This window comes from Myodes glareolus, chromosome 24 (genome assembly GCF_982192425.1).
Source record: "Myodes glareolus chromosome 24, mMyoGla1.1, whole genome shotgun sequence".
NCBI lineage: Eukaryota > Metazoa > Chordata > Mammalia > Rodentia > Cricetidae > Myodes > Myodes glareolus.
In genome coordinates, this window is record NC_142049.1 from 1,082,574 (window position 1) to 1,107,339 (window position 24,766).

The window sequence follows — 24,766 nt, forward strand, 5'->3', positions numbered from 1 at the left end:
GTAGATCAGGTTGGCCTAAAATTCAGAGATCTGCCTACCTCTGCCTCACAAGAGCTTGGATTAAGGGTGTGCACTACCTTGTCCAGAATATACCTTTTCTTCCTTTCTTTCTTTCTTTCTTTCTTTCTTTCTTTCTTCCTTTCTTTCTTTCTTTCTTTCTTTCTGTTTTGTTTGTTTTTTGCTTTTGTTGTTGAGGTTTTTCAAGACAGGGTTTCTCTGTAGCTTTGGAGCCTATCTAGATCTTGTAGACCAAGCTGGCCTTGAACTCACAGAACTGCCTGCCTCTGCCTCTCAAGTGCTCAAATTAAAGGTCTGCACCACCACTGCCCACCATGCCTTCTCTTTAATTGAAAATAAGACAGTGTCTATTAGAATGTTGGCTGGTCCTCTCCATCTAGCTCCTTACTCTTCCCCTGTATCCCATAGCCCAGGGGAGGTAAAGCTTGGGGAACTAAAGTGACTTCAGAAAGACCGGGCAGAGCAGGCTGTAGAAAGCAGGCAGAGCCAGAACCAGGACTGGACTGAGGACTCTAACTGAGGAGACAGTAACAGACGGGAGACAGGGTCTTCAACTCAGAAGTCATGGAATCCAGTCAGTTCTGAGAGAGACCCAAGGCTTGGCAGCTTCCCCCCGAGGCCACGAGGCTAGACACTAGGGAAACAGAAAAGGAGAAGTCCCTGGGGAATCTTCAGGAGAGCCCAGATGAGGCATAGAACCAGGGCAGTCCTGGGCAGGAGGGCACGTCTCCGCCCCTTTCCTGTGGTCCCTGTCCTGTCGGGGCTCGAACAAGAAATAAAAGCACAGCCAATGTCGTCTGTCACAAAAGGCCTTTAATGGCCTCTCGTTCGAGGTTCTTCTGCTCGTCCATCCTGTTGGAGCAGAATAAACTATAATGACGTCACAGAACAAGGGCAGCCATGGGAACGACAGGTTGACCTGGATGTGGTCCAGGAATGAATGTGCCAAAAACCATCACGTCACAGAGGGTCGCAGACCTGAGGCTGCCCCAGCCACCCCTCCCCACCACACACAGGACACACAGCAGTTTCCACCCCTCGGAAGAGGCAGCCCGGCAGCAGTGGCGTCTGGACCCAACACCGAGTGGAGACACCCAGGGAAGACAGATTATCTCGTATTTTCCTTCTGCTGTGGGCTCTGTAGGTCGGCAGCCCAGGCAAGACCCTATTCCTTCACACAGGCTGCCCCTCGTAGGACCTCTTTCCTGCCCACTTAGATCCCTTCCGGTCGTCCCCGTGAGGTGGGCAGAGCCTGGTACTAGCCCTTTACACGTAGGGAACCTGAGGTCAGTGGGGTCTCCTAAGTCACGCTTGGACTGAACATAAACATCTTTCTCCTAGGCCATGTGATTAGCAGTGCCCTGAGCTTCATATCCTCACCTAGAATGCCAGGAGGTCCAGGCAGGACTGTGCCGAAGGCTAGCCCAAGTTTCAGCAGTGAGCTGTGGTGCAGATGAATTCCCGTGAGTGTGCACGGAAGGAAGCTGATGGACTACAGGAGGGGAATCAGCCTCTGGGGCGCAAAAGCCTCCTGTTGTGCACATGGACATTCACGGGTGTGGAAGTGGAATCCTAGGAGATTCACTCAAGGAAGACATACCTAAAACATCTCTGGAGAATCCAGCCTTACAAATGCCCTCTCTGGTATAGCTCTTATGTGAGCCTGGATTCCCACCCCTTGGCTATGTATAGAGACCAACCCTAGCTTTTCCTCCCATCACCCTGCTCCTTCTGTTGGGCCACGGGCCTTGCCTGAGAATGAGTCCCGAGTGGAGACTCCGCGGTCCCCATGCAGCATGTGTCAATATCAGGGCCAAGTTCTCCCTTCATTGAGCATCCCTTCCAGCCCACATCCAACTCGTCCCCAAGCTTTGGCATGGCTCAATTAGAAAACAAGCGTATGTGTGTTCAAATGCTAGGACCTGGTGACCTGTGCTCCAACACAAAGCATCTTTGCATCAGCACGCGGGAGTCACCCCAACACACAAAAAGCAAGAGGAGAGCCTGTGCTTGCTGGTCTAAGATCAAACCTCAGAATGGTGGTTTGAAGCTTTTCTTCAAAGCAGAGTTTAAAAGTGAAACCTTGAAAGACAAGAGAGTTAAGTGCAGAGTTATTCTGGAGGAAGCAGGAATGAGGAAAAGGCCGGAGACCTGGCCTTTCGCCCCTTCCCCAACTTCCCCTGGCAGCAGCCCCAGCGAGGCTGTGTGGAACACCTCCACGGTACCTGGGGCAGACGGTGGGTCCCAGGGACCTGTGCTTTGACTGTGATTTCCCTTTTGGGGGATGATAGGTTGGTAATGGCTGAGGGAGGGGGTGCTTCCCCTCCCACGGGCCTCCGTGTGAAGCCAGTGTGCATGGGGATGGCAGAGGTGTGGATCTGTCCCCACCAGGAGGCTGCTTCAGGCCAGGAGGGAGGACAGGATTTAGAGAGCTGCCCGGATCAGGCCCAAGACAGGCTGTGTGGATAAAAATCAGAGGAGTCTCATTTGGTCCTTAACTTTAAAAAGAGTAAATATCAGAGCAGGCACCTGCCTGGGTCCTGGGAGTTCAAGGTTGGAGCCTAGCCCCTCTCTGGTGGATGGAAGCCACATACACAGACTTTAGTCATTGGTGAGGGAGAGCTACCTCTGGGGTGCGGCAGCTCCTGTGAATGGATCAGCCAGGGTTCAGCTCACAGAGCAAGAGGACTGGGCATTCCCAAAGGTCTCCAAGGAGCTGTGGTGGTTCTGTAGGTCCTGGACAGAATCTTGTACTTAGAAGAGGCAACGTCTATTTCCTCTCACCCTTGGATTTCTTGGGTGGCACAAGGTTGGGTTCAGCAACCTGATCTATGGTCAGAGTCCAAGTTTCTTGACTTCTGCAGGCTCTAGGAGGTGGGTGAATCTCTGCCCAGAAAAGTCCAGGATGCTCCTCCCTGTCCCCCTATCACTGACAACATGTATTTCTTCTGTGTCCTGGTTGCTGGGGCCCATCCTTGGACAATAGCACCTACATTCTCCCCAGTGTGGTCACCTAGGCCACAACAGCTAATTGTCATTGTGGCTGATATCTAAACCAGGAAAATCAGGACAAAAGACAGAGACTGGCAAACAGAGGGCTCATTCTATGGCAAGCTTCCTGTGTGACCTCAAGTCTCATCCCTGCAGTGACAGGGCCACCTCTGTGTAGCAGGTTGCAGCCTACAGGGTGCTGGCTCCTGGCTCTCCTCTCAGCCTCATAGCAATCCCACAAAGCAAGCAGACAAAGGCTATTGTTCCAGTTAGCAGGGACTGAGAGGTGGCCTTGGGCACATTCAGGACATGGTACCTCCCTTTCACCGCACCAGGTGGGAATCAGGTTGTGAGCCACCATCCAGCGGGAGTCATCTGGGCTTCAAAGCTGAAATGGCCGCAGGGTCCAGCCAAACAACTCCATCATCTTTCTGGAACTGAACTCTTCTTTTGGCTGGGATACTGGGCAAGTCTGGTCACCCTCTATTGACAAGCTTTTCCCAAAGCATGCTCTTCCTGCCCAGACTGGCATCAACGTATGCCTTTTGGTCTACTGGAAAGTCCCAGTGTGGGCTGTTTGGTGGCACAAGTCCCAGACCCTCAGCACAGGAAAGGCCAACACCATCGGAGAATGCCTGGAACCTCAGGAGGCTCCTTCGCCTCCAGTTTCACTCCCAAGTATCTTCCTGGCCAGGAACACTCCATGACAGAGAAGGGCCCTACAGAGAAATACTGGGCCATGTCATGAGATGGGGGCTAGGCCTGGTGTCTGCAGCAGAGGCCTAGACAAGGGATCTAAGCCTCTTACTGAAGAGGCCAAAGAGACACGCTAGCCCAAATACCTCACCCGGGATGACAGCACACTACGGTGAAGCAGAGGCAAGTGGCACCTAATTCCAGACTCCCACGGTGTAATTGACTCCACCTGGAAGGGCCACTGCGTGGACTAGCTGTAGCCAGCACCATCAGTACTGCCTCTCACTCCCCCCCCCCCCCCGCCAGCAGCTTTCTACAGACAGGGATTCTAGGGGGAAATCCACCTCAGTGTCCACAGCACCCAGCATAAAAGAACAAAGCTGTCAACAAAGGATCGTTTGGCTGGAAACCACCTTGACTGTCCTAGCTCAAAACAGAGAGAGCTCTGAGACGTCCCTGCAGCTGGAGGAATTTCAGCTGATCTGTGGGGTAAACCGAAGGGTGAGTGGGGATGCCGAGGTGCAGGAAGTTCAAGAAATCTGCCTGAGAGACCCTTGGCTGTACAAGCTAAGGATGGGAGGGAGGTTTGCCAGGGAGGGGTTAGCCCAAATGCTAAACAGCCTTGTATCCGCTCCAAAGGTTTTAGTGGAAGCCAGCGGAAGGCACATGCTTGCCTTAAACGCTTCAAGATTTTTATCAACTCTATAGGTGCAAAAGTACCCAGCTAGCTCTGGCAGGGCCTGGATGCCAGGAGAGTCTGCAGTTATGATCCCAGGGCTGGTCAGGGACTACGACTGTCCCAAACTGGCTCTTCTAACCTGCAAAGAGGTGTCTTGAGTTGACCGTTTATGAGACATAAAAGGTGCAGGGCCAGTGAGTCTGGATCGTTTCACCATGAGAAACTATTACAATTACTGGACATGTTGGACTGAAAACGGCTGGGATCCGATCTGCAAAATAAAGTGCGAAGCCAGTGGTCGTGGGACATGCCTATAATCCTAACACTTGAGAAAAAGAGGATCAAGAATTCAAGATCATTCTCAGCTACATAGTAGGTTCATAGCTAGCCGGAGCTACATGATATTCTGCCTCAGAAGCAAACAAAAGTCGTGGTCTCCCTTCTCAGGCAAGTATAGAACTGAGAAAAGAGAACAGAAATTGAGATGAGATCCTCTTGCCTGCTAATCAATATATTTGATAAACCCAAGGTTGTCCACACACTTCTCATGCAAGCCTCAGCAAATATAAGCCCTGGGACAGAGAGATCCACAGAGGCTGTGACCACAACTTGACATCAGACAAGCCAACTAGGGTCCTAGGATGGCCCTTCCTAGTCAGGAAGGTGCACCCGGTGCTCTGCCCAGCCCTGAGTCCTCTGAGGTCCCATAAATCTCCTCTAAAGGCAGATGGGGCAGTTGGCAGCCTCAGCCCCACCTGGTAGACTAGGAGCTCAGAAAGCCACAAATTTACAGAAACCAGAGCTGGAAACTCTTGGGATCATCTGGTCTGCCTCCTGGCTTTCCAACTGAAGAAACTGAGGCCCAAAGTGGGGGAGGGAACTGGCCCGAGGCCCAAAGTAGGGGAGGAAACTGGCCCGAGGTCACACAACAAGTTAGCATCAAAGACCAAACAAGTATACCTTTGAGTACTGTTTTACCACCTGTTGCCCTATTACCCTAGGAGATACCCCCGTCAAGCACACTAACACCAACTGATGGATACTGGGTACCCATCAATGAGATCAACTCCTCCAGGAGAGGAGACACTCTCCTACAGGGGAGTGCATCTGGATGGGTGCCACCTTCTGGGATAGGCTCCCTTAGCAGTAGAAATGGTCGTTTCAGGCACGATGGAGGAAGCTGGAAGATACTGGTGGTTTCAGCTGCCTGTGGCCCTCCATCCTTGCCTCCTGCAGGACTAGCCACTATGGGAAAGGAGGATGTAAGCTCATCCGCTGCCCTGCCCCATCTCTTAACCCCTTCAGACAACCTTCTCAGTGGCTTCGGCTCACTGCTAGGGGCTGGTGTTTGTTAGAGACCCGCGTCCCCGCTCTGTGCCCCCACACACAATGCAACAAAGCTAAGGTGACTCATCCTATCAGTACTGTGACAGATGTGTGGGTGCATCTGTAGCCTGCCTCAATCTAGGCGTCTACTGGCTAGAAAGTCAGACCGTTGCTCTTCATGCCTGGAGTCTGTGTGCCTCCCTCATGAGACACTGGGACATGGACCAAGAATGAGGATGGAGGGGAAGGAGTCTCTGGTGGGCCTAGACCACAAAAAAAGCATTGAGAATCCATTCACAGTCTTGTCCTCTCCAGCCTGCAATACACTCATCTTTTAGCTGCCAAAACTGTCACCTCCTGGGACGGTAGGCATCTTCCTGTGTGTCTTAATCCGTCTTTCCCAACGTCTCCACATCTTCATACCCGCCATCGCTTTGGCCTTCTGGCCACACACCCTCCCCTTTCTGCTCCCCAACTCAAGCCAAATCCCAAGGCCAGGTGGTGTGGCCTTTTTGGGAAGGAGCAGGAAACGGGGGTGGACAGGTGATCGCAGAGAGATGGCTGAGAAGGATGTATGCTGTGGTCCTGCTGGCATGGTGACAGGAGGCCAGTCCTGAGGCCAGAGGCTCATCGCCGAGACTCGGAAGACCACTGGGGCCCCTTGGTAGAAACTGGAAGAACAAGAGGGAAGGGGGAACCAGAACGGGGAGGAGACGAGAAAGCATCCGAGTGCAAACGTGGACCTGGAGCTGCCAGGGCGAGGGCTGGCCCCAGTCTATCTGTTGTTGAGGTGTGGGGAGCCAGTGCCGTCCTCCTCTTCGTCCTTGTCATCCTTCATGCCTTTCAGCCTCTGGCGGGCAAAGTCCTCAAATACAATGTCGTCATCACTGGTGGGAGAGACAAGGAAGATGCCGTGTGTTTGCAGGGGCAGACATCAGACACGTCCAGGGGCCTGATCAGATGTGGGGAGAGGGGCTCAAGAGAGAACTACACTCTCCGGGGTCTCTGGGATGACCTTGGACAGAAAGACACACCAGCCTGGCCTATTTACAAACCAGTTGGTAACTGTGGGGATTTGGGGGATTGTCTCACATAAACTCCAAGAACTTTGCCTCTCGGTATATAAGGGTTAAAAAAGTGACCCCCATGCTGAGGGGATGAACAAGGTAAGTAGGGGTAGCAGTGTGGCTCTCTCTGCATTGGAAGCCCCCAAAGAACAGGCCCAAGAAATCCCACTTCTCCTCCTTAAAATCAAACCAACACGACTGCTTTAGGGAGCATGCTTGTTTCAGCCAGGAAGTTGATTCTGGGCTCTAAGGAAGAAAAGCAGACCCTTTCTCCTAGAAGTACTAGCTCACATGCTAACCCCAAGGACCCGACGTAGGGGAGGGACTTTTGAGCAGGGGACAGAGGAAAGGGGAAAGATCTGGTTATGGCTGCAGGACTAGGGACCGCAGGACTAGGGACCGCAGGACTAGGGACCGGACTAGGGACCGTTTCTTTTCATCATATCACTTAGGCCCAGTCAGAGACACAAGAGCCCCTTGCTCCATAGAGTTCAGCCAACTGAATGGGCTTCCTCATAGGGCAACTTGAAACCCCCGTTTCCCAGATCTCTCCAAAGGGTCAAGGAAAGGAGGCTTAGGGAGCTGTAGGGAGACAACAGGCCTGGCCCCAGAGGTGATTCAAGCCATTGAACCAGGTCCTCTTCCTCTGGCCATTGTCTGGTGCCCCAATGGCCTTCCACAGCAGGGGAATCCGAATCAGGTGGTTCTCGGGTGGCAGAGGTGACAGCACCCAGACACTCTCTCCACCCTTACAGGCAGCCTCCAGCAGGCATGGGATCAGGTGAGAGAGGGGAACCCAGGGTCTGAACCAGCCCCATGCCAGCCAGCTGAGTGAGCGCTTGCGGATGGACGGACTGACGAGAGAGGAAGACAGACCCCACCAGTGCGGGAGGAAGAGGAACAGGCACGAAGGGTCCTTCAAAGTCACATGCAGGCAAGCAGGGTGCTGAAGAGGTGATCAGAGGTGGCACTCAGCAGACAGGTTAGACCGGCTGCTTCTCCGAGGTTAATAAGCATTTATGCAAATGACCCCTCCACCTCTCCCGTCCCGCCTCCAGCCCCACCCAGAGACATCACAGGCAGGGAGGTTCAGCTTACTTGGTGTCAAGCTCTATGAGATTGGTGTCTACTGGAGTCTCGCTCTCTGGAACTGAACATACACAAGGCGTGTGAGGGACCCAGGGGTCAGTGGGGTGCGGGATGACAGGGGAGGAATGGGACAAGGAGCCCCCTCCCCATCCTGGGACACTTCTAGCTGAGATGATGGGGAAGGTAAGTGGGAAGCATCCCAGGTCTTAGAACACCTGAGTCTTCTCCCAAGCAGCAGCAGATGCACGGGAGGCTTCCAGGCTTCCGTGCCCACTGAAGACCCTGCAGGAGACAGGTCTCCAGCATGAAACACAGTCATTCCTTGGCTTGCCTGAGTTCCACTCGCTCTAAGACCATTGTTGCAGCCCTGGCTGGCTCAAATTTGTGGTCCTCCTGCCTCACACACCTCCCTTGGCTGGGATTGTGGGCAGGTGCTGTCATGTTTGGCTATTTTTCCATCTTGTCACCTCTCTGCGTTCAGAACGCCATCTGTGGCATTTCAAGTCGATTTGTAGGCACAGACTTCATTTGCGTTGTGAACTTTAACACCCCTTCCAATGTAATGTGGCCAATCTGTTATCAACTTAAAACTTCAACCGATATAGGTACTGGGAAATGACTCAGCAGTTAAAGAACACTGAGTCTTCTGGTTGTGGGTTCAATTCCCAGCACTCACATGGTATCTAACAGAACCATCTACAGTTCTAGTCCCAGGGGATCTGACGCCCTCTTCTGACCTCTGAGAGCACATACACATGTAGTACACAGGCATATGTGCAGGCGAAACATGCTTACACATAAAATATAATGCTTTTAAATGAAAAAATAAAATAAAAATAAAAATCCACCCATATAGCCTGTCCTCCACTCCTAGCCTCCCTCTCTCATGGAGGACAGGAGTCAGGGTTCTCGGCCTCCTAGCTGGGTCAAAACCAAATGTTTTGTGGGCCTCGTAAAAGTCTGGGAGATGGGGAAAGGGTGATCCCGGGCTGAGGGCTAACACAGAAAAAAGTAGGGTCGTGGGAGAACAGGGAAGCTGGTAAGTCCCACCCCAGTGATCCATGGGACTCACTCACCTTCCCGATGTGGGGGCTCCTCTTTAGGCTTGGGGTGCATTAAGGTAAAAGGCAGCTCCACGGCCACATCACTGAAATACAATCCCAACTCAGTGAGCTCAGAGGGAGCCTCAGGCTTTTAAAAACCTGCTGCTCTGTCGGTCTGAGGCCTGGGGAGGTCTGTGGGAAAACAACTCCAGTCTTGCTACCTGACCACCACCTTTCCTCCTGTCTTCACGAAGAGATAGAAGCTCCACCACCACCACCACCACCAAAAATAAAACAGAAAAAGAAAGAAACAGAAATTCCCCTTGTTCCTAAGGATTGTTTGATTACCACGGCTCGGAACCACACCCTCTAGGGACTTACACCATGGTCAGTGAGTAACCAAGGTGGCCTGGGGTTCTGCCCACCTCAAATCGCCATGACTTCCTGACCTTACCCGTCCCAATTTTCTCCCAATCCTACCCACCCTATCTCCCAACACTCCTATTAAGATGCTCAGGTGACCCCCGGACCCTGCCACCTACAAGCTTCAGGGATTCAGGCTCAGAGAAGCTGCTCTGTGTGCAGACTCTAGCCCCTCAGATTGTGCATGTGAGAGGAAGCATGGCCACCACTCATTGTCAATGACCAGGCCTTCCCTGACCTCGTCCCTCACAGACAGGTTGAGGACAAGAGCAGGCACCTGCATGGTACAAACTACCCAGCACTGTTCTAAGCCCCTCCTTAGAGTCCAACTTCTGTACTTTCACAAAGACCCTACTATTGTGATGGCCTAGGCAAGATCCTGGAAGCTAAGGTATGTGTAGATTAAGTTTTGCCTCATGCTGGGCGGTGATGGTGCACACCTTTAATCCCAGCACTCGGGAGGCTGAGGCAGGTGGATCTCTGTGAGTTCGAGACCAGCCTGGTCTACAAGAGTGAGTTCCAGGACAGGCTCCAAAGCTACAGAGAAACCCTGTCTCAGGGTGGGGAAAAAAAAGAAAAGTTTTGCCTCAGGCTGCCCAGCTACTCAGTGGTAAGTGAGGAAAGAGTCAGGCTCCATTGTTCACCCCCTTAACCCCTGGATGGTAAACAGAATTGGGAGAACAATAAAAAGTAGCCCTGGAGGCTCCTCTCTGCTAAGGGTGGCATCATCCTAGAGAGCCCTCCTTAAATTATGAATGGCTCCAGAAGACACAGCCACATCTTACTGATCCTGTTGCTCAGGGTCAGCTGGGAGGGGGGAAGGGACTGGGTGTGGTGATGGGAGCTGGTAGAAGCCAGAGTCAATCAGTCTTCACACACAGGATGTGGCTGGCAGGACCCGGGCACCGACTTTGCCAGGCTGTGAATAGTAAGGGTACTGCCGGCCCCCTTCTGATATCCCAGCACCCTGCACAAGCCTGGCCACAAGTCTGGACTCAAACACATTTTGCTGAATGACATTTAACAAGAAAATCACTTGGGGGCTGGAGAGATGGCTCAGAGGTTAAGAGCACTGGCTTCTGGCTGCTCTTCCAGAGGTCCTGAGTTCAATTCCCAGCAACCACATGGTGACTCACAACCATCTGTAATGAGGTCTGGTGCCCTCTTCTGGTGAGTAGGCATATATGTAGACATAACACTATATATAATAAATAAATACATCTTAAAATATATTGACTAATAAACTATGAATGTATATGACATTTTAAAAAAATCACTTGGTGGGCTGGAAAGATGGCTCAGAGGTTAAGAGCACTGCCTGCTCTTCCAGAGGTCCTGAGTTCAATTCCCAGCAACCACATGGCGGCTTACAATCATCTATGATGAGATCTGGCGCCCTCTTTTGTCTGCAGGGATACATGCAGGAAGAATCCTGTATATATAATTACAAAGAAATCTTTTTTAAAAAATCACCCAGATGTCGTAGGATGAGTGACACCATCGCCATGTGACATTAGGAGTTTGTGTTATTATGTCTGGGGCACACACACTCCTAAGTTACTGTCTGGCTGCTGCAGGGGCAATTGACTACAGTTAGCCATGAATTCTTAGTGGAGCAGACGCTTGAAAGCCAGTAAGACTGCATAACTCTGAAACACCCTAGAACTCAGGTCAGCAATTCAGTTGGCCCTCCTAGGGCCACTGCCTGGATCACTACAGTCTACAAAGGTTCTGTCACTTGAGCGGGAAGAAAAGCTGGCTGAGGTATTCTGCTTGGAGCCACATCTCCCCACTGTCCCAGGTCACTTCTAGTTGCAACGCCTCCCCAGCCTGCAAGCTGCGACAACCCCTGGATTCTTCCCTCCCAGCACCCTGTGGTTCTGATCAGCTGGGTCTGTGACCCTAGGACCTGCAGGGAGGTGGACAAAGGAGGACACAGGAGGGACTTTACCTGGATGCAAGGTCTCCCAACAGGCTGAGTGGGTCAGAGGAGGCAGAGGAAGCGGTCGGGATAGAGTGCAGGGGGGAGAAAAGAAAAAGGACATTGGTTCACTCTCTGCCACCCCGCCACAGAAGACCCAGGGAACACGCTCCCCGCCCCTATGTGCTAACAGCTCATCTAGGTCATTGAGGGGCGGGCTGGCTTGCAGAGCCCCTGGACCCCAGAACCCTGGACCCCTTACATCTGTAAGGACTAATCTCCCACTCCCAGGCTATCTAATGGCAGAAGGAAGATTTTGGGGTCACTAGGATGTGGGTAGACTGTGGGTTCTGCAAGGTCACAGAACATAGGGCTGGCCACCATGTTTAGAAATGTACTGTAATATGCATTCAGTATTAACACTGCCAGCCACACAGACAATATTCTCTGTTCTATTGAGACAGGGTGTGATACAGTCCAGGCTGACCTCAAACTCCTGATCTCTTGCTTCTCCCCACACCCCCACCCCAAGCGCTACAACTACAGGGGTGTACATCATCCTTGAGTCAAAGACAACATCTTAATAAATGCTACTTGGTTCTTTGGGACAATTATTTAGGCTTATTTCTCCCACCTACAAAATGGGAAAGTCAGCCAAGTTAGCAACCCTCCAATTCAGGTCCGGGTTTCTCCATCTCCAAGAGTGGGGTGTGGGTACTGTACCCTGAGATGTGAGGAAGGGCTTGGTAGCCCCTGAGAGGCACAGTACCTAGTCTGTGCCCAATCCTCAGATCCAGATCCAGGCCTAAGCTAAAGAGAAGGGGGAAGGGAGAGAGATGGAGACGGGGAGGAGCCTCAGACAGTGGAGAAGGAAGAGGAAGTCCTCAAGGTCTGCCTACTCTACAGGAAGATGCAGTAGAAAGGTCAGGCAAACAGGCAAGACAGGGTGGGGATGCTGGGGCCTCTGGACTCACCCGCCCCGAGACACCACCAGCTTCACTTTCACTTTGTAGGAAACGATGATGCCCAGGATCTCACGGTTGGCACCTTCCCTCAGCCTGCAGGGAAGACAGGGAAGCTAGTCCGAGTGGTTCCTTGGCAGATGGGATCTAGTTCACTGTGGAGGGCAATGGAAGGCACCCCTGTCCTTCCCTCTCCTAAGCCACTAGATCCAAGAGAGCTGTACCCAGTGGACCAGAATTTGTAGCCTTGGGTTCTGCATAGGTCACTCTCCGCGGTTCTAGAGATTAAATTCAGAGCTTCATGTATGATGGGCAAGAACCCTACCACTAAGCTATGGCCCTAGACTTTTCAGGTCCACATTGAGCTGAGATATCCTTGCTTTGTGGCCCCAGTGTGCCTTCCTCCCTGCCTTGCTAGTGCCACACAGTGCAGAGATAGCAGGCTCTAACTGGTCTCCTGTCATTAACGTCTCTCACACCCGTCTATGCTCAGTGACCCATAAGCATAAAGGGTCACACTGAGAGCTGAGAAGGCATGGTAGCACGGGGAGGAGGTGTTTAGGAGGTGATGCCTCATCGGGGGAGTCGAGGGCAGGACAAATATGAGTCAGGGCAGAAAAGGGACAAAGAACTTGTGGGAAAAGGGGAGCCTTGAGGAGTGGTAACAATGTGATGGTCTAGCCTGAGTCAAGAGTCTTGAGCTGGGAATGGTGGTCTCAGATGCAACAGGCAGAGATTCAGATATCAACAGAGGGATAAGAGTTTCCTAGACTCTTCTAGAGTGGGACAACCCTGAAGGCCCAGTGATACCCGTGGAACAAGGGTAACTGGATGACCTTACAGTACCTCACGTGGAAGGGTGATACCCGTGGAACAAGGGTAACCAGATGACCTTACAGTACCTCACGTGGAAGGGTGATACCCGTGGAACAAGGGTAACGGATGACCTTACAGTACCTCACGTGGAAGGGTGATACCCATGGAACAGGGGGAACCAGATGACCTTACAGTACCTCACGTGGAAGGACACCCCAAATCTCTCTCCCCAGCTCACCACCTCTTCCTCAGTCTCTCCAAGCCCCCATTTATCTCCTTCCAGGAACCTTCTAGAAGCCATTCTCTCCCCTCCAGCCTTGACAGCAGCATCAGGGACACCCCCAATTTGTGTTTGGTACTCTAGGCTAAGAGCTGCCAATCCTTGCAGGAAGTTTTTTTGTTTTGTCCCCCCAGAGCCAAATGTTGGGGCTGAGTAGTCTTTGACTGGGCAGGTGGGAGCAGGGAGACAGCCTCCTTGGCTCATCACACTCCTGGGACTGGTTCTGGTCAGGATTGGCTGGGGAACGAGCCTAAACCTCATCCTCACAGTGGTGGGCTAAGAGGGTGGGGCTCCACTGCAGGGAGGGCACTGGGAGCACGGGACTTGGAGGGGTCGGTTCTCACAGAGTGCTGGAAGCCAAATTTGTGTCTTCATGTTTGAGCTTCCCATCCAGGGCCAGGCCCCGCTTCTCTCGGTTGTTGGCCAGAAAGGGAGTCAGTGTGTAGACCTTGCAGAACGTCGAACTGGGAGCCACCGTGTCACTGGGAAGTAGAAAGGCGGCATGAAGATCATAGCCAGAAAACCCAGCCACGACGTCTGACCTGGTCCTATTCCTAAACTCCAGTCAGCAAACCTCTGTATCCCAGATGCAGTGGGTCCCTCGGGCCAGGCCCAACTCTGGTGACCAAAAGAGGCACAGACACACCACACACGGGCAGGGCTACCCCTAGGTTAGGAATGCCAGGGTGCACGTTTAAACAGCACATTTATCTTTAATATTTTATCAGTGATTAAGTTTTTCTTTAGATGCGTGTGTGTGTGTGTGTGTGTGTGTGTGTGTGTGTGTGTGTGTGCTTCCATTGAGGGTATGAGTACTAGTGTTCATGCAATGCCCTCAGAGACCAGAAGAGGGCGTCATAGCTCCTGGAACTGGAGTTATAAGCAGTTGCAAGCAGCCTGCTGTGGATGCTGGAAATGAACCCCAGTCTTTCGGAAGAACAGCAAGGCCTCTTAGCTACTGAGCCATTTCGCTTACTTTTATCAGTGCGTACAAACCATGAGCAAAGCTTTGAATGTCTGGAGGCCCCCACCAAGGTTCTACCAATAAAATTTTACTTGCTGTAATGCATATTTGCAAGCAGGTACTTGAGTTGTTTATTTTGCCTGGTGCTGTTCCGGCTCCCCTCCCGTCTGTCTCCCACGAGACAGATACATGAAACTGACACTGGGATAGCCCTGGAGTAAGCCCCAGATTTGCCTCTCTTGAGTGGAGCCAGCCACGTCTCAACCCCAACCCCAACCTTACAAGAAAGCATGCTGGGTGTCTACCCTTTCTCCAGGCTGCAGAAGCAAGTACACCACAGAATGTGACATCCGCTTGGGAGTGACTGCTATTGGGGTTCTGGGTCATTTCACTGTACCCCCAACACTCATCAGGAAGCTATGTCTTGTGGCTTTGGGTTTTGTTTCTAATCAATAATGGATATAAGAATATCTAATAATGCAGGAACTTATTGATCATTGATGGTTTAATAATAACGTATGCATCTACAGGATACTAGAAACAGTGGCAGGTGTGGTTGCTCACACCTATCACATCAGCAATGGGAGAGCTGAAGTAGAAAGATTGCCATGCACTCCAGGCAAGCCTGGGCTACATAGTGAGTTTCAGGCTAGCCTGGTCTCAGAGTGAGACCTGGACTCAAAACGGGGGCCACTGAGGTCACTCGGTGTGTCAAAGCACATGTCACCTGAGTCCTAACCTAGGACATACGTGACAGGAGAGAGATGATGCACACAAGTTGTCCTCTGACTTCCACATGTGTGCCACAGCAACAAGAAGACCCTTCCACACCTTCTACTGTGAGTGTCAAGAAGGTGGAGGTCCAGTCCTCTGCAGGTTGGGAAGAGATGCTTGGACCTTGGTGTCCTATTCCCTCATCTAGTCTCACCCATCCAGAGCTGGCCTCAAACACACTTACTCAGCCTCCTCCATGGCCACGGGACATTTGTACTGAGCTGTGTTGAAGAGACAGATGTCGGCATACTGACGTACTGGAGAGAGAGAGATGGAACAGGCACATGAGTCAGGGAGCGGCTCCCAGGATTCACCTTAAGCTCCCTAGGGTAGGAGTGCTTAGATTAAGACAACGGCCAGGGTTTACCGTAGGCCAACATCCCAGCCTGCAGCCAAAGTGAAGCCCCCACCAAAGCCCAGTCCCTCCCACGGCCAAGTCTTTCCTCCTAGGACAGCTTGGCCAGGGCCCAGAAAGCCTATGAAAAGAAGTAGCCAAAGCAATAAACCCATTGCCCGGGACACCAGCTTTGAAGCCACCACTGGCTGAGAGCAGACCTGTTCCCAAAGCTACAGATGGTGCTTCACAGACTTTTAACAAAGGGTGTGCCTACAGCTATTTCCACCCTTGGGAGAATCCCCCAGCTACCCGAGATTTTGATCTTCTTCACAGTCTTGTTGGTGTTGTTGGTGACGTGGACATTAACGCTGATGGGCTCTCCATGGTAATAGATCTATGAGGTAAAAGACAGGCAGGCATGGGCAGGGGCAACGCCTGGTTATTCCAAACTCTGCTCCCACTGGAATAAAAGTGTCACATAAACTACCAAGCATGTTGACCTTCAGGGCCATTGTGGAGGCTTTTAAAGATGTCTGTATGAGAGAATGACATTTCAGTACTGGGGAACGGTTTTGTCAGTAGAGTACTTGGATTGCACACACACGGACCTGAATTCCACCTCTAGATACTTGGATTGCACATACACAGACCTGAATTCCACCTCCAGATACTTGAATTGCACACACATGGACCTGAACTCCATCTCCAGATACTTGGATTGCACACACACGGACCTGAATTCCACCTCCAGATACTTGGATTGCACACACATGGACCTGAATTTCACCTCCAGATACTTGAATTGCACACACATGGACCTGAATTCCATCTCCAGATACTTGGATTGCCCACACACGGACATGAATTCCACCTCCAGATACTTGAATTGCACACACACGGACCTGAATTTCACCTCCAGATACTTGAATTGCACACACATGGACCTGAATTCCATCTCCAGATACTTGGATTGCCCACACACGGACCTGAATTCCACCTCCAGATACTTGAATTGCACACACATGGACCTGAATTCCACTTCCAGATACTTGAATTGCACACACACGGACCTGAATTCCATGTCCAGACCCATGTAAAATGCTGGATGTGGTGGCCCCTGCTCATAATCCCAGCACTAGGGAGACAGAGACATGAAGATCCCTGAGGCTCAATGGCCAGCCAATCTAGTCCAGTTGGTGAGCTCCAGGCCAATGACAGACTCTGTCTCAAAAGGAAGTAGGCTGTGTTCCTGAGAATGATACCCCCAAGGCTGTCATTCAGCTACACACATGTGCATACACACACACACACACACACATGCACACACATGCACACACACGTGCATCCATGCACACCCACATACATACATGTGCACCTATGCACACCCACATACTCACACACAAAAAAGAAAAGGAAGCTGGCATCCCTGACTTCAGTTCTGTTCCAACCATTCGCTAAGACAACAATAATAGTAACAATGGTGATGATGACTGTGTGACCTTGGACAGGCTAACGAAGTCTCGGTTTCTCCTTTATTCAATATGAGGGGTTGTACAGAGCAATGTCTCAAGTCCCTATGGGTTCTAACGGTCTGGGTTTGCAGCGGAAGGGAAGAAGGGCTAACCAACTCGCTGAAGGATCTGCTCCGGATTCTCAGATAAGGACCTCCGCCACATCTTGTCCAGGCCCTTGCCTTTAGCTCCCCCAAGAAGGAGGGTCACACCCACACCTCCATCAGCTGGTTCAGAGTCCCCTGACTTCTTAAGAGTTTGTTGCCTTCTAGCTAGCTCATGGATGAGATGGTAATAGCAAGGAGTCCCTTGTTCCTGCTCCTTGTCACCACCCCTGCTGATAGGGCTGGGCTTCTCCATCCCACCTGAAGCAGGCAATTATCAATTATCAGGATGTGAAGAGGAATGGCCAGGACCCTTCCAGAAGGTACACTGCTCCTGTCTGGTGGGTGCACATGCCTACCTTAGTCAGTCCTTTGGACCCCCACAGGATTCCCCAAAACCCTTCAGGAAAGTCGGGAGACAGCGGAATCTGAGGGGCATCCGAGTTGGAGACAATGGGTCTGAGCCTCTTACCTCCTTATCCAGAGATGCCTCGAGGTGCAGGGGCTTGTCTGACATAAGGAACTGCCTGGTGGTCTCGGCTGTGGGCTGAGGGCCAGGCCTCTCTGGGGCATACTGAACCTTCCGGATGACTAGCCGCACTGAATTTCTAAGGGAGGAAGACAAGAGTCGCCGGTCTCCAGGCATTGTTTCTGTACCTGCACCTCTCTCGACAGGCTCCTGGGGCTCCCCATTGCCTGCCAACCACAGAGGTCAGCCTGGAGGGCTTGTCACCATGTGACTCTGCTCCGGCCTCCTCCCTTCTGTACCTGGGCCACCCCCACTTCTTCTGGGTCCATGTCCCGGTACCCAGCACAATCGTAAGAAGAGGACTCTTTTACTTCTCGCCCCCTTTGTCTCCTGATAGCATACGCTGCTTGAGGATGGGAACTCCTTGTCTGGTTTGTCCACTACCATAGTCTCAGCACGTATGGCTGTACCACCACACTGCAGCCTGTGTGTTAAAGACCCGCTAAGTGGAAATACGCAGGGTGGACAGGCCCCCATGAGAGGTGGAGGATTTCTTTACAGGATGTAGATTCAGCCAGGGACGTGCGGGACAGTGGAGAGGTGATCTGGTGAAGCCCATGGATAAGAATGGTTCAGTGGAGGTTCCATGGCTTAGGGTATAAGCAAACTGAACTGAACTGAACTGTTGAGGGGACAGGGAGTCAGTTGCACACCCTCGGTGGCACACGAGAAATACCACCACCCCCATTTCTCCAACAAGCCACCTCCGTTCCCTGGAACCTAAGAGTCTTCGTGAACTACATGACCTGAGGAAATTACCTCCCTTTGCCTCAGTTTCTTCATCTGTACAACAGTGACAACCCCACTTAGCCCCTTAGGGCCAGAACCAACTCAGCATTTAAGAACTGGCAACTATTTTATCCGTAATACTAGTGAGTCTTGGGAGTAGATTAAGATGTCCCATGGGGATAGGGTGAGGGTGGTGACCCTCAAGGTTGCCTGCTGTTCGCTGTTCTACTCAAGACCCCCCTCACATTCCACAACACTTAGGTCCTCTTCATCTGAGGTCTTAAGGGGAAAACCAAGACAGAGAAGCAAGAGAGGAGTCTAATCCACCCCCACCCCACACAGGAGCTGCCAAGTTGCAGCTTGAAACGATTGTAATACAGCTAGTCACCACCAGGTGGCAGACTCCTCCGTAAGAGGCTGGTGGACGTCCCTCAGGGGGCTGGTCTAGGAACTGGATTTAGGATGCAGAGGTGTCAGAATAGTGGTTAAAGCCAGGAGACTGAAGGTCCTGAACCCCAGGAAAGGCAGCCGTGACAGATCCGGGCCAGCTGTTTTCCTCTCTCTCTGCCGAGCACGGCGAGAAAATGTCCCTCCCCTGCGGCCAGACTGGGAACTAAAGTGGGCGGGGACGGGGATGCGGGGGGGGGGGGGGGGGGGTAAGTCTTTCAAACATCAACCACTTCAGTCTGGAGGGAAAGACAGAGGTAGGGATGTAAGCAAGGACTGGCTCGGCCCCTCAGGCCGCCTCCTCCAGGAAGCTCACCAAGACCTGACAGCCTTCCAGACCCTTCCCACAATGCAACCCGCTCCTCATCACTCCTCTCTGGATCCCCCCTCCTGTCCTTCCACCCTTCTCCCGCTGGCATCCTGCATACCTTTTGTGGATCTTCTCCTCCAGGTTCTCGGCACAGAAGGCTTTGACTTCGTAGTCCACACCACAGGCCTGTGAAGGAGGCCGTGCTGACCCCATGGCATTGTCCCAATGCTGCCCCCGACCCAGGACCTTCCCCTGGAGCTACTCCTGCGAGCCCACCAGCCAATCCCAATCACATTTGGGACCCCAGCTTCAGTCTAGGTGGATGTCCTCCTCAAGACAGCCATCAGCAACGTGAAGACCCTGGGCTGGATGTCATGGCGTCTCCCTCACTCTCTAACAATATGGGGGAGCATGCTCACTGTCTTCGCTCTGAAGGTGGGAGTGTGAGCTCTAAAGTCTGGGGGCCCGAGATGCTGCTGAGGTCACTTTCGCCAAATGTCAGACATCCCGTTGCCAAACGAGGCAGCTAGGACCCATGCGAAGCCAGAGGGAGGTCCTCAGAATCTGTTGGTCCTGGGCAATCAACACCAGAGCCAGCAAGAGTGACTCAAGAGGCCTGGGACACATCACCAGAGGTGGGGGCGAGGCTAGCCTGCGTTTGCAGCCTTGTCGCAAGGGACTGACTGTCCAAGGGATATCAAACCCAGGCAGCTTCAACAGGAAGGGAGGTTCCAGACGCCCATGACTCCATGGGGAGAAAATCAGAACTCTGGAGACGTGAGAGTCTGGAACCGGAGAGATAGTCTTCTTGGAGTGACCTACCTTTCCTGTGTCCTCAGGCCCTGGCTGCAATGTCACTGAGCATGGAAGATTTGGAGGGATCTGTTCAGAGGACAAATAAAATGAGCTAAGCTTTCACCTCTGCCTTGCCTTTCCCTGCACACCTCACTCCTAAACACCCATCAGACCAAGTCCCTGGAGGACACATCAGATCTCCTCCATCAGACCAGGTCTTCTGGAAACAAGATGTCTCTCTCCCAACAGACTAGGAGCCCCTGTTTCTCTCCCAGTCAAGCCATACACATCATACTGCACACAGGGCCAGGGGCAGACTGGGGGAGATAAAGAATTTGCTTGTTCTTCACCTAAGAACTCAGCTCAGTTCCGCCCCAGAATCACGGAGTCTGGGAAACACGAAGCTGTGAACTCCAGAAGCGTGGAGTCTTGGAATGGTAAGGAAGCATGGCAGAGGGATCAGCTGCGTGTGTGGGCAGCCTGTCTTAAGGGAGATACACGGTGACTCAGGGCCAGGCAGAATTCCTTCCTTTGCTGCAACTACCCCTGGGCCGCCCTTTCTCTAGTAACTTGAATACAGGAAGGCCAGAAGAGCAGCCTAGAGGTGTGGGCGTGTGTGACGTGTCCACGGCGGCCAGAGATAAGACACGTAACAGGTAATATAAGTGATGGTACCAAAGTCCCAACCAGGAAAGACAAAGCAGCCGCCCTCCTGGCTTCCCCATGGGTTTGCCCTGAGCGCATCACAGAGGAGATGCTTGCTTCGCTTGCTTCCGGGAGCTGACCTCGAAGGTGAAGGGGTAGGCATGCTCGCCCAGTTTCTTGATGAGCCGCTCCTGCAGCCGTGTCAGTGGCTTCTTGTCCTCGGGGGCCGGTGGGAAGGACTGCACGTTGGCCACAAACAGGTCCTTGCGAAAAGTCAAACCCAAGACATCCAGGTCTTCCCGGCCATACCGGAAGGCACAGGTCAGCGTCACGTAGACTGTGAGGAGCAGGGGCACTGAGGAGGGGCCTGGGAGGGCAGCACACAACCCCCCCAGAGCTCCAGCTGCAGCCCTGAGGTTTGGTCTACTGGAGGCTTCAAGCCTGTCCCAGGTTCAAGTGGAGAGGGTACACTGCTCTCTGACACAGGGTGCTTTCAGAGGCAGCCTTGTTACAGCCTTTTAGAAAGGGGCCTCCTTCTGGGCAGTTCTGCCCTGCTCAACCCATTCCAGCCCAGGAGTATGGAGGGGCAGAAGGATAGTCACACAGCCTTGTGGCTGTGGTGGCTGCATTAGGCTGGCAGGCTTAGGAGAGGGTCAGGGAGACAGCCTAGAAGGGACGCATACAGAAGACTAAGTCTAAAAGGCATGGGCTCTCAGCCCAACCCTAACCACTCTAACCTTATACTCAGATCCTTTTACCTTTATCTTCTATAAAACGAGAGCCTCTCTCCTGCTCTTCTGCCATCTCCCCTGTGCCAAGCTTTGCTGCCTCATTGATGGGACAAGACTAGGGGCATAAGTTCTCCCACAGTGGGCACGAGGCAGGGCTGCTCTGTGCCAGGGACCAGTGCTCTTACTACAGTATGTACTGATGCATTTAAGCACGGAACCAATCAGATGGACAGGGAGAAGCCATGGGAGGTCACCAGAGAGTAGAGGACGAGGAGCCATCGGCATGTTGTGAGGAAGAGGAACACAGCTTACCTCGCCTTTCCTTGAGATATTCAGGATCCACCAGGACTACGCCATCTGGGGGAGACAATGAACAGAGTCCCCCAACCTGACCTTCTCAACCTGAGCCCCAAACATCCACTCACACCAAACCCCAAAGGTAATAAATAGGGCACATGGTCCACCGGGGTGCCACCCTCTGCAGGGTGCACGCCCACGACCAGAGCCATTGACACCCCGACGGGAAAACACAGCTGTGGTCATGCACTACAGAACAATGTTTCAAAGGACAGCGTGTATGAGGTGGCCCCATAAGAGTCTGCTGCCTAGGGACATCATGGTGATTTTGGTTTGTGTAAGCACACTATGTCCTCCACACAATAACAAAACCACATAAGGACAATTCTCAGAATTGCCATCATTAAATGACTAATCTCGCCAAGGGCCTAGCTATGGTAAATGGCTTTGAGTCATGTTAGGTCAGCTTAGTGATAAACAGAGTCTGCACCAGGCTTAGGAACTGCGAGGTTTTCAGAGCTTCCTGGATATTGGGTTGACGGGGGGGAGGGGGGGTGTCTATGAGTCTGGGGCCCTGGTCAGCAGCCTTCAACGCTCATGTGAGGACAGATGGGTAGTCTGTGTCACTGTGCTCATGGGTAAATTCTGTCACATATGTAAGTATTTGGACAGCTCCTGGCATGAGTGAGCATGACTGTCATGGTTTGGCTCCTAAATGTCCTCCAAAGGCGGGTGTCTTGAAGGCTGGTCTCCAAAGCAACAGCATCCTGCCTTTGGGAAGTGACCGGATCATGGAGGATCTAACCCATCAGCGAATTCATAGCTCAGTGGAACCTTTAGGAGACGGGGCCTGGTTAGAGGAAGCATGTCAATCAATGCGCCGTGAAGGGTATATTCGGTTCTCGGTCCCTTCTTCTTCCTCTGCTTCCTGCTCATTGTGAGGAAAGCAGCTTCATTCCCCACAGGGCCTCTGCCGTGACATTCTGTCTCACTCCAGTACCACAGTGTTGAGTGACTGTGGGTTGAAACCTCTAAAGCCATCACCCAAATAAGTGAACATCCTGTCACCATGATAAAAGTGACTCACACAGTGGAGAAGATGAGAAGTACCTTGACACTGCTCACAGGATCTGTCCTTGGGAGCAGAACATCTGGCAGGACACAGGACGTTTCTTAGCTGAGCATCCCAGGAAGCTAAGAGCACTGTCCCAAAGAGCATCACAGTCTGACATCCCCATACACACACACACACACACACACACATATACATACACACACAAACACACATACACACATACATACACACACATACACACACAAACACACATATACACATACATACACACACACAAACACACATACACACATACATACACATACATATACACACATACACACACATACATACACACACATACATACACACACATACATATACACATACACATACATTCACACACATACACACATACAAATACACACACAGACAGACATACACACATATACACACACATACACACACATGCTTTAACACATTACCACACTATCCACCTCCATGCTATCCCTATAACTGACCACTCAGAGTAGTTCAAGAAACAGACAGTGAGTATCTTGGTCCAAGGTGATCGGGACATCTAAACAGGGATATCCCCAATCCATCTTCAGGGTCACGCCCCTGCTATGTATACTCTTTCATCTGTGATGGGCATCACCTCTGTGACATGTCCTGCACTGATTAGAATCCTGGCACTCAACTGAGAATAAATTTAACATCCTAGGGAAGGCACTTGTCCCTGCCAGGGGTGCTTCCTCAGTGGTTGGGAGGTGGGTGACCTGGAGCCAGGCTCCACAGGACAAGGAAGGGTGGCTCAATAGATGACCAAAGGACTTGACAAGATAGGAGGAAGGAACAGTTCAGTTCTGTGACCTAGAAGCAATGAATTGTGAATTCCCAGAGCTAATGTCAAATGCCCCATCCATTGGTCCTGGGCCCTGGACCAGCACCAGGTCTCTGCTGCAGATGGGATGGGGAAAGATGGGGAAGACAGGACCAGTTCAGAGAGAGGGGAATGTCATAGACATTCAAACCCTCGCCTCACTAGCTCTGTGATCCAGAACGAGTCACTGAGCCCCTCTGTGCCTCACTCTGTCTGGAGGCACATGATGTCGCTGCTGCACAATGAGCCTTATATAAGCTGTGGTTGCTGCTGTCCATCAGGGCCCCCTTTCAGCCTTGGAGCCATCAAAGAAGACTCTTGAATAGGGAGGAGCTGCCCAGAAGCTTGCTTCCTAGAGCAGGAAGTCATGCCCATGCATTCTGGGTACCAGACCCTTTTGGAGGTGGGGTTCTTCCCTAGCCCTCTACCCAGCACTCACCCACAGGGTCCACGAGGTCAATGTGGTCCACAAAGTCCCGCTTCCCCAGGTAGACAGTGAGCTGGAGAGGAGAGGCATAGGAATGTTAGTGGCTGTGGACCAGCATGACACAGGACAATGACACCTACGCACATTCCTAAGCCTTACTGGAGCCACAGCAAGATGAGGTCCCTCACCCCAAACCAAATATTAATGAGAGTAGATCTTAGAAAAGTATTTAAACACCTCTGCCTCCCAAACCCCTATGAAAGGTTTGTTATTCTTCTCATTTTATTGACAAGGGAGGTCTTTAAGCCAGACCCCACTGAGGATTGGAGGGAACGCAGATCAAAACAAAAAAGCAGGGCATCTTGGGAATGGCTGGGGGCAGGCAGGCAAGCCATGCGCTCAGGGCTGATGCCGATGCTGGCTCTGGGCTCTTCGGCTCTGCCTACCCTGAACTAGGCAGGGATCTACTTACACGAGGACATCTCTTCTTCTGGGACACCAAGGAATCAGGGAGCAAGCTCCCTGCCCAATCCCCAGTTAGCAAGGAAGAGTCCAAGCCAGACAGAGCCCCAGATTCAACACTGAACTGGGAGCACCATCCTAGACGCCCCTGGCTCCTCAACCTTCCCGCAGTCCTGGCCATTCTATCCCAGCAGGTTCCTCAGGGAGACCACACTTGGCAGCCTCCAGCTGTTTGCATCACCTTAGCCACACCTAAAATGCAAATCTGAGCAAGCAGCTGTTTCAGACAGCTGGGCCCTTCTGAAAGCCCTTTAACCATTTCCCTGTGCCTGGAGGGTAAGAATGACAGATGGATTTCATTCTCAGTACCAAATCTAGTTGACTGGTCTGGGATGCCTGGGGCCCTGGATTGCCAAGGAATCCGAGATAGAACAGATCCTGGCTCAGCAGGAGAGG

The 24,766-nt window shown here is 52.1% G+C and overlaps 1 protein-coding gene across 7 annotated transcripts in view; it reads right to left on the minus strand.

Annotated features, from left to right (window-relative positions):
- Positions 1–811: 811 nt before the first annotated feature.
- Arrb1 (arrestin beta 1) overlaps positions 812–24,766 on the minus strand; it is a 72,540-nt gene continuing 48,585 nt past the window's right edge. For 3 of the 7 annotated variants that reach the window (XM_085682937.2, XM_048435056.3, XM_048435054.3), the window contains exons 3-16: positions 23,861–23,921; positions 21,500–21,544; positions 20,597–20,823; positions 19,839–19,898; positions 19,135–19,202; positions 17,474–17,609; positions 15,696–15,780; positions 15,234–15,306; positions 13,656–13,793; positions 12,228–12,311; positions 11,284–11,307; positions 8,943–9,013; positions 7,876–7,927; positions 812–6,597 (exon numbers count right to left, since the gene is read on the minus strand). In XM_085682937.2, coding sequence (XP_085539063.1) covers positions 6,486–6,597; positions 7,876–7,927; positions 8,943–9,013; positions 11,284–11,307; positions 12,228–12,311; positions 13,656–13,793; positions 15,234–15,306; positions 15,696–15,780; positions 17,474–17,609; positions 19,135–19,202; positions 19,839–19,898; positions 20,597–20,823; positions 21,500–21,544; positions 23,861–23,921 — 1,236 coding nt within the window. In that variant the 3' untranslated portion in view covers positions 812–6,485. The other 4 variants (XM_048435055.3, XM_085682938.2, XM_085682936.2 and 1 more) reach the window with 4 other exon arrangements.